The sequence below is a fragment of the Mercenaria mercenaria genome, chromosome 10 (assembly GCF_021730395.1).
Source record: "Mercenaria mercenaria strain notata chromosome 10, MADL_Memer_1, whole genome shotgun sequence".
NCBI classification, from domain to species: domain Eukaryota; kingdom Metazoa; phylum Mollusca; class Bivalvia; order Venerida; family Veneridae; genus Mercenaria; species Mercenaria mercenaria.
Genome location: NC_069370.1, coordinates 53207725 through 53218226, shown reverse-complemented (window position 1 = coordinate 53218226; position 10502 = coordinate 53207725). Strand labels below are relative to the sequence as shown.

The following is a 10502-nucleotide window of genomic DNA, read 5'->3' as shown; positions in this document are numbered from 1 at the left end:
TTAAAAAATGATAGGGTCGTGTGCTTGACTTTTTGCTAGACTGATTTGAAAAATTTGGACCTCACGCAATTGTTCGTGATGGGAGTCTATCTATGGGAAAATCACAACTTTATAAACATTTTCGCCAACAGAAATTTTTCTGTAATGTAGATTTTAATGAAACTTCTCACAGTCGCAAATAAACATATGGCCTATAATGTAGAGAATTAAAATGTTTAGGTCCTTTGCTTTATTATTATTATTATTATTATTTTTTAGATATTTGACGATGATTAAGATCAATTCTCGGTAAGAACCAAAAAAAGTTTTTCTTGAAGAGGGTGCAAAATTAAGAAAATCCTGTTTTTCATTTTTTCAATATATGTCCCGGTTACCATGGAAACGAGGATGCAAATCCCCAACTTGCTGAATTTTCAAAAAAGTAGGGGTGCATGCCTATTTTGTTATCTGGAAAGTACTAGAAAGTGTCCTTTATTTTCGTACTTGCAAATTTTAAAGTCAAATGAACAAGGTTTCATACCAAACTAATATTCCCAAATATTTATTTGATTCTTGTATGATCTAGACTTTTATCTGCAAGAAAAAATATATTTATGGAGCAAAACATATGTTTATATTGTGCTCTACATCTTGAAAAGTGCACAGGTCTCAGCAGAAAAGTATATTTGTTTGTATAAAGGGAAGATGATATTTCAAAAAGAAACATAAATCGTAGTGGGTCATTCAGACACATTCTTGTAGATTTGGGCCAAAGTTTATGATTGGGGCATTTTTCCTATTTTTATTACCTCCCCTTGATGCTCTTCATTTAGGAAATCACAAAGACTTATCTAAGTTTACTTCCTGGATTATGCTGAATTCAGATTTCTACTCGGATTTTGCAAATTTTAATATATAGATACAATGACAGTCAGAGATTTTATGCTAAATGGGTATGTGATGCTTGGATGTGTCCCTTCAAACCAAGTCCACGTTTAAAATTGCTGAATAGCGACATTTTTTGGCAGAAAAGAGTCTAAACTGTGGATAGACATCCGAGTCTGTCATCTGTCTGTTTATCTCCATAAGTGAAGTTTGTATCAACTGACTGAAGGATCAGAGTTAAAGGATAACACTACAATGAAAACAGGTGAGTCTCGTAATATTTTATGTTTTAATATGACATGCAAAAATTTCAAGCTAGATGCAAGGGAATTCCAGACGTTTCACCCCCAAGACTTTTCCTCCCCTAGACATTTCACCCCCAAGACATTTCCTCCCAAGACTCTTCACCCCCAATTTTACAAACCCTAGACTTTTCACCCCCAATTTTTAATATAGTGAATATATCCTGAAATATTTTGTTATTTGATATTTGAAATTTTTTAATATATTTTGGATAGGTTGTTAGGGCATTTATGAAGATAATTTGTTACTTTACCGACCATAATTCTATAAAATGTACACCTTAGGGTAACATACATGTAGTCAACTTTATCAATTGATCTTTTTAAATGTCAATTTGTTGAGACTTCTTAATGATGATTTTTTTCTGTTATTCAAATGGATTCAAGTTTTAATTATGTGATATAATTCTGAAATATATGAGTAGATGTAGATTACAATAGTAGATGTAAATATTAACTAGGGGTTAGAATTAGACGGTATATGTTTATCCTTTAGTATAATAATGATAGCCCAATTGTGATAACATGTAATTTGGGTATTATAAGTGCAATATGTTGTGGAATTCATTTTTATGATATATTTTTATATATTTAACAAGATATATAGTCTCAGGTAACTCAGTATTGAGTGGCAGCATTCGATATGTTTAATGTTATTATATGTAATACATGTATGTACTGTGATGTTATTTATGTATGCTGATGAGACTGAAATAAATTAATAAATAAATAAATAAACTAATTATTAAAATTTGAAAGTCATTCATTTCATTGTAGGTCAATATTTTAAACTCTTCATAGGTGTTGTGCTCAATCAACATTTTGATTGACAGAAATAGTCATTATTTTAAACTCTTCATAGGTGTTGTGATTTAATCAACACCTTTTGATTGACAGGAATAAGTGTTAAAATATAAATGGATTAACTGGCTAATCTGTAGTATATTAAACTTTAATTAATCTAAACCTTGACTGATCTTATGGAAATCAAAAAAAAAAAAAAAAAATTATACTCATCACTCAAAAATGATGTTGCTTCAAAAATGAAACTAACTTTCAATATATTGTCTAAGTTTATTTGCAAAATAAATTAATTTGGACAGATTCAGTAATTGCTTCCTATTTCCGTAGGCATCAGTTTGAAATGCCCAGTTTGAATTATTATATGTACAGTAATGTTATTGTTTGCATTGTTACACAGCATATGATAAATTCTTTTTTTGTAGTGAGTTTTCATTCGAATTCAGTAAACGGAACCATGCAGTAGCTTACCATATAATACTAATTATTTATCCCTTTTTTTATTCTATTATATTTAGTACGCATGCTTGTAAAATTAATTCTATTTCCCTCATTTTTGTCTTTCACAAATGTATTTCTTCCTTTCTTGAGATTATTTTTTGCTATATATGTAACAAGATTCATCAAACCACTACGACTTATTAGATAATCAAGAAGCTGTTATCCTAATTATAATACATATGAAATTATTCGTAACTACACAACCCCCTCCCTCCGAAAAACATTATAATCATATTTAATAATAAAAACAAATAGGGGGTGAAAAGTCTTCATATGCTATAAAACACCAGACTTTTCACCCCCAAATTGGGGGTGAAAAGTCTTGGGAGGAAAAGTCTTGGGAGGAACAGTCCTGGGGGTGAAACGTCTGACACCCGATGCAAGGTATGTGCTCACTTCCTTCAACAGATGCATACTTCCAGTTTTTCTTGCACAAAGATTCTAATTCTAGTTGAAATTTTGTGGGTGGGGTATGTAAACAGACAGAATTTAGCAAGATTTGACCATTTCATTGACAGATAGAGATCTTCTGACAAGTTCAGATGCGGTTGCTGTATGTAATATTTGTTTTCTTGATGTACCGAGGATTGTGTTTTATGAACGTGTAATGATGAACGCAACAGAGGCTCGTTCTCTATCTTCCGTTGACGTCAAACGCCATGCGGGAACGTAGACGTTTTGCGTGTCAGAATCAAAAAGAGAAAGAATATAGTGATAAAAATTTAGAATGGAAGAAACTAAAAATCCCTTGAAGGAGTTCAAAGAAACTTGACACAAATGTTAACCACATCGAGATGATGTGCAGAGTGCAAGTTTTGGATGGGTCGCTTCAAGGTCAAGGTCACACTAAGGGGTCAAAGGTCATATGACTGTTTCGTGTTCGCTCTGTAACTCTTGAACTGCTTGAAGGATTTTAAAGACACTTGGCACAAATATTCACCACATCGAGATGATGTGCAGAGCGCATGTTTCAGTTGGCTCGTGTCAAGGTCACACTTAGGAGTCAAAGGTCATACCTTCAGGCATATATTGCGGTGCTCTTGTTTAAAACATGCAACAAAACAAACACAGTTGCCCAAAATTTATGAAAATGGAACATATTAAAAAAAAGAGCTATTTCTTCTATTAAGCATAATTATTTACATAGTTCTCAGGACTGTAGAGATTTGAGAGGTTTCATGTGGGGAACTGAAATGATTTAAATTATAAATGATATTTATGATACACACAGATCTGGAGTCGGTGCCCCGGTTGTAGGGGATTGTGATGGAGAGTATAACTATGACAGTCGGAAGAATGTATTACTGTGGAATTTAACCGTCATAGATTCATCAAACAAAACAGGCAGCATGGAGTTCAGTGTAGGAGGGCATCCAGATGATTTCTTCCCAGTCAGTGTTTCATTCGTTTCAAAGAAATCATACTGTGATATTCAGGTAGGAATATGAAACTGTTATAAAATTATTAACCTAGATTTCCATGTATAATGTGCAGTTTTTTTTAAGCCTCAGACCAACCCTGAATCATGTTTGTATATTATACATAGGTTACATGTTTGTTTACGAATATTTGCCATTCCTGTAAAGGGAAACTACTGCTAAACTGTATAATGCTATCTTTAACTGCCCTCTATGAGGAAATGGTTAAGAAAATTGACTTTGAATCACTTGTCCCTAAGACCTAAACAGAGTCAGTTCACGAGTACATTTTATGTGAGGAAGCTATCCTGCTGACTTGCAAAATATTAATGGCTCCAATCACTTGCTAGCTCATCATAAACAGAACATTTACTGAACATTATATCTGATTCATACTGTGTAAAAGGCTCCCACGTTTACAGGTTTAAACGAGTCCGTGTCGTGTTTGACTGGTAAACTTTTACAAAATTTCTACCCAGTTAAACGAAACAATCACCCTTCCAACCATCGAAGTCTTTCTCTGTTTGTAAAACTGAACGAAATGAGTGTTTTCTGCCTGTTAACGATATTATATGTCTCTGTTTCGGTAAACAGTACGCCACCATTTTGCGCACTTGTTTGATAAGTGATAAATTCTGTTATCGGGACGGAACCATACAGTGTAAGAAGGTTGTATACAGTGCTAAATTTGATTCAATTGAAATAAATTAATAATTGTTCTTTTTTGCAATGGAATTGCATCAAACAATGCCAAACATAGCGCGGAAATGTCAAAACAGCCTGAACTTGTGAACATGTTACCAAAAATTTCCTTTAATTTATATTTTTTCCTGTCTAATTTTAGAAAATAGTGCATTTACCATTGTACGCCCCTGTTATAGAACGGAAAAAGCCAGCTAGAGTCATGAATGAAGACAATAATTGATTGCTGTTTAAACGTTATCGTTTCGTGTTTGAAAGATCATGTAAATGTTTACGAAAATCTGTAAACGTGGGAGCCTTAACTGTGTATTTTGCTATCATTATAATTGTAGTAAATTTAATTTATTTTGTATTGCAGATTACAGACATAAAACTATTGGAAGATGATTCTCCAGCAAAATATTCATCAGAAGTCTGCTTTTATGTTGACAAATATGAAATAGTGTAACACGAAACAAACTCTCAAAAACATTATTTATTGAAAAATAAACAACAAGAAATTGTTTAACAGTGACGTATAAGTGGAATGGGGGGAAAATATATTGAACATTTCAGGTGTTCAAGTAAAATTTATGCATAGAAGGAACCTCATTTCTGTTGTCGGGTTTAAAAAGTATGTGCAAACACTTTCGTGTTTATATTTAAGTCTTTACTTCACAGTCATCCTGTGAATTGCTAAAAGATATGATAGGTGTTCAAAATAAATTTGCGCTGAATTCAATTCAGTCATGTTTTAGACTGGCAAAAAGTGCAAACTGGTCGAAAGCCAGAATAATTGTAAATGAAAATAAAAAGACGCAGCTTCTTGATATTTGGATGTTTACAAATTATGTTTCAAAATATTGTATGTATATGAAACATTGATGTCTGTTTGTTGGTTAATTCAGAGTATATATTTAAAAACGTCTATTCATTTATATGCTATCATTGGAGACATTTTTACAGAACTACATATTTGTTGAATGTAGGCATCTGCAATTTGGCAGGTCCTTATAAAACATTATGCGCTGTTCGGACCATTGGTCATGTATGTGATTTGTTTACAATATGTATTTATTCTCCATCATGTGAGATTATTCTTGCTTTTTGCGTAGAATAATGCTGATGTGTTATCTAGATCACATGTTCATTCATATTATTTTTGTATACTTACAAGCTCCTGTTTTAAGTTAAGATGTAGAACCTGAATTTCCTGAATGAGAACGGTGGCAATAGATTCTCACTAGCATTTAAGGGTATCATGTTAATGATTTCCACGGTTTCATTTTTAAGAAGTTCATACACATTCTTCATTTTCTGGTAAAACAGTTCATTTACACCCTCATGTCATTGACTTTTGTTGTAACTATAACATTCAAAACGAGCTGTAGGTTGTAATTAACAGTGAATTTTATGTTCTTTCATAAATATTTCCTACTTTGTAAAATCTTGGGTAAGAAAAAAGGTTTGTTTACATGTAAGTATATAAAATGAATCATCGTTATTGTGAGAGGATGCCATGAAGTTTATAAGGAATTTCGGATAAAGAGTTGAAATTAAAATGTGGATAAAATTTCACATGTCAAAATGTTTCTGAGTTTTGTCCCTTGCTCTTACAGTACATACTATGAAATCCCTAATATGTATGGGGAACTTTTGATTTTCGTGGTGAATTAAATCCTAACAAACAAGTAAAACTCCTATTTATTTTATGCTGACCGGTTTAACTCCGGACCTTAAATTTAAAAAATCCCGCAAAATAAATTTAGCCAAAATCCTGAAATTTCATGTCCGCAGAATCAAATGATTTCACATTGACAAAGCTGTTTTTATTGGCCTTGTTAAAGTGAACCATAGTAGCAGCATTGTTAGCTGATGTCATATGTAGTTCTGCTCCAGTTCCTTAGTAGGGAGGTGGAAAAGTTTTGAAATTTCCAATGATACATCCTAGTGTCATAAGTTATGTAATAATTATTTCTCAACATACTGCTATGTGTGTAATTTAATGTGTGAGGATACAATAAATAGAAACAGAATATATGTAACTGTAGGAGAAAAGAGTAAAAATAATTGCATCAGCTTTAATTTACCTTTGAAATAGTAGAGAAACTCTTCATATTGTATACTTTGGTATAATTTAAAACTGTGGTTTCATTTTGGCTTGTGTACTATGTCCTAAGATTGCCAAAGCACTTTTAAGGTGTTAGAATTTTTTGAGAAGTATTTGCTGGTAAAACAGAAACTAAGACTTGCTTTAACTTTCCTCTAAAAATGGAGGTGTGGTTCATCTTGACACATGATGATTATAAATCTGAATGAGTACAAAAATCCTGAAGAAGGGGATTGTGAATTCAGTAAGATGATCATGGCATTTACAGTATTCAAAAATTGTGTATTCTTGCATTCATCTTCATTAGATAACAGTATACAGTTAAACCTGTGTTAAAGACCACCTCTGAACAGAGATCACCGGCCTCGTAATGTTTTGTTTCCCGTTTCAACATTTTCAGTGTATTTTAACCTGTGAATAAAGACCACCTCCCAATAAAGACCACATTTTGGCTCTCCAAAGGGTGGTCTTTATAGACAGGTTTGACTGTAGTTTTTGTCTTGTAAGGTTGCCATGTGCAGAAATGAATCTGTATTAGGCAATTCAGTTTGAACTAAGAAAAACAAAAATGAACATGTATATGACTATGTGGTTTTCATTTCTAAAGACATTATTCTGTGTTTAGAATACATGTTTTGGCATTGAAAGAGGGTGATGAAAAATTGTGCTCTATTGATATACATGATTATATTGATATTTAAATGATATGTACATAATAGAAATAAAATATTGTACAGATCTGCCCATCGTTAAGGTTACAATTTCTCAGCCAAGTGCTGAAGCCTTCCAAACCAGAACACTTGAAAACTGGAAATTTCTGGAAAATGAAACACCTGAAAATGGGGGAAACCCCTGACAAGAGGCCAAGATGACCAATTTTCATTAAGATTGGACCAAAAAACGTGGCATCTTGAGTGTAAACAAGCATTTACTTTGATTTGACCTAGTGACCTTGTTGTTTACCCCACATGACCCAGATTCGAACTTGCCCAAAATTTCATGAAAACAAACATTCTGACAAAGTTTCTGGAAGATTGGAGCAAAAAAGTGGCCTCTAGAGTGTATACAAGCTTTTCTATTATTTGACCTAGTGACCTAGTTTTTGACCCCATGTGACCCAGATTTGATATCTTCCAAGACTTAATGACAACAAACATTCTGACCAAATTTTATGAAGATAGAATCAAAAATGTGCCCCCTAGGGTGTAAACATGCTTTTTCCTTGATTTGACCTGGTTACCTAGTTTTTAACCCCACATGACCAAGATAAAAATTTATACATAATTCATGTAGACAAACATTCTGACCTAGTTCCATGCATATCAAATGAACAAGAATGTTAACAAGCTTTTCCTTTGACTAGGTGACCTAGTTTTTGACCCCATATGACCCAGTTTCAAACTTGGCCTAGGAATCATCATGACCCAGATAAAATTCATACGATATTTCGTGCAGACAAACATTCTGACCAAGTTTCATGCACATCAAATGAACAAGAGTGTTAACAAGTTTTTCCATTGATTTGACCTAATGACGTAGTTTCTGACCCCATATATGACCCAGTTTCAAACTTGGCCTAGAAATCATCAAGATAAACATTCTGACCAAATTTCATGAAGATAGGGTAATAAATGTGGCCTCTAGGTTGTTAAACTTTTCCTTTGATTCGACCTGATGACCTAGTTTTTCACCCGACATGACCCAGTTTCGATCCAGGCCTAGAGATCGTCAAGATAATAATTTTGTGCAAGTTTGTATCAAATCAAATCTTAAATGAAACTTATATGGCTGAAAGGGCCAAAGTAGAAAATTTTGCCTCTTTCAGGGGCAGTAACTCTAGAACCCATGATGGAATCTAGTCGGTTTTCTAAAGGAACCAAGATCTTACTGTGACTTGTGTATAAGTGTGGTTAAAGGCCTAACTAAACTAAAGGAACCAGCGTGGGAGCCATCTGGTCTAGTCGCGTAATGGCTGCCAGGTATTTGAACACTAATTTTTCACTTGGCATGGCAACAGAGGTCTAAATTGAGGCTAGTTTTTGTTTAAATTTCATTGTGGATGTATTGTTGACAGTTTGGTAGGAAAAATGGGAGAGAAGGTTGTATTTGGTGAAGTCAAGCTCAATTTTAGTATGAGTAGTACTTCCAGGTCACAGCAGTGTGATTTTGAAGTCAGTTTACAGTAAGTAAATGTGACCAGAGAAATCTCTCTTAGAAGATACATGACCCCTACTTTTCTCTTCATTTTATATCAGTTTTATCATAACTCTTTAAAATGAGGTAAGGATTTGTTCTCTGAAATGGGTCTAGCTATGTTTGATAGCTCTTTGAAAAAGGTCAGTTTTATATAGAATATATAGGGAAAACTATTTAGGCTATTGTGACCTAAAATCAAATATAAAATGTCACTTCTATCCTGTTCACAAGGTAAAAATTAACAGATTTAGGCTCTTTCAGGGGTCAATCAGGACCTATGATTGGATCTGACAGATTCATCATGGAATCCAAGATTTATTGTTGTTGAAGATATTTAGCAAGTTTGTATCAAATCAAACTATAAATGAAGTCTCTATATGACTACAAAAGCCAAAAATAGTAAATTTTGGCCCTTTAAGGGGCCATAACTCTGGAACCCATGATGGGATCTGGCCAGTTTTCAGAAGGAACCGAGATATTATGCCAATACAAGTTGTATGCAAGTTTTATTAAAGTCAATTGCAAAATGTTGTCTATCATGTTCACAAGCCAAAAATAGCAAATTTTGGCCCTTTAAGGGGCCACAACTCTGCAACCCATGATTGGATCTGGCCAGTTTTCGAAAGGAACCGAGATGTTATGCCAATACAAGTTGTTTGCAAGTTTGATTAAAGTTGATTGCAAAATGTGGTCTCTATTGTGTTCACAAGCCAAAAATAGCAAATTTTGGCCCTTTAAGGGGCCATAACTCTGCAACCCATGATGGGATCTGGCCAGTTTTCGAAAGGAACCGAGATATTATGCCAGTACAAGTTGTATGTAAGTTTTGATTAAAGTTGATTGCAAAATGTGGTCTCTATATCGTGTTCACAAGCCAAAAATGGCAAATTTTGGCCCTTTAAGGGGCCATAACTCTGCAACCCATGATTGGATCTGGCCAGTTTTCGAAAGGAACCGAGATATTGTGTCAATACAAGTTGTATGCAAGTTTTATTAAAGTTGATCGCAAAATGTGGTCTCTATCGTGTTCACAAGCCAAAAATGCCAAATTTTGGCCCTTTAAGGGACCATAACTCCGGATATGCCCAGTTTTCAAAAGGAACCGAGATATTATGCCTATACAAGTTGCGTGCAAGTTTAAAATTGCTTGCAAAATGTGGTCTCTATTGTGTTCACAAGAAATTGTGGACGGACGCCAACGGACGAAGGGCGATCACAAAAGCTCACCTTGTCACTACGTGACAGGTGACCTAAAAATCAGAAACCATTTTCAGGAAACAACTCAAAATTGAACTGATTTTGCTGTCATGACTTATCCTTATTACATGGATTTCATTCTATGAGCCTCATGTAAAAAAATATTGTCTGGGTACTTTGTGAAGGTGGTGAAATGCCTCTAACTGCTAAATGGTCAAGGTCTGTGAAACACGTTTTATATGATGCAGACGGTATGCTATCAAAAGTTCAGGATGCATGGCTTGCGGCTGTTGCACAAAAATGCCTAGGCTCAGGTTTCCTAACCTTACATCCCAGGGGCTTAAAACCTTGCCCAATAGCCCAATCTTGCCTCGTTATTTCTGGCTGAATCCTCTCCTAAAACAACACCTAACGGGATGCAAAATTGAGGAC

The 10502-nt window shown here is 34.1% G+C and overlaps 1 protein-coding gene across 1 annotated transcript in view; it reads left to right on the top strand.

The window, feature by feature from the left end:
* The window catches only part of LOC123561546 (coatomer subunit delta-like), a 54826-nt gene extending 47407 nt beyond the window's left edge, over positions 1-7419 (top strand). The window contains exons 11-12 of the mRNA XM_053553097.1: positions 3700-3904; positions 4947-7419. Of these exons, the coding sequence (XP_053409072.1) occupies positions 3700-3904; positions 4947-5036 (295 nt within the window). The 3' untranslated portion in view covers positions 5037-7419. The remainder of the gene's footprint in view (positions 1-3699; positions 3905-4946) is intronic.
* The last annotated feature ends 3083 nt before the right edge of the window (positions 7420-10502 follow it).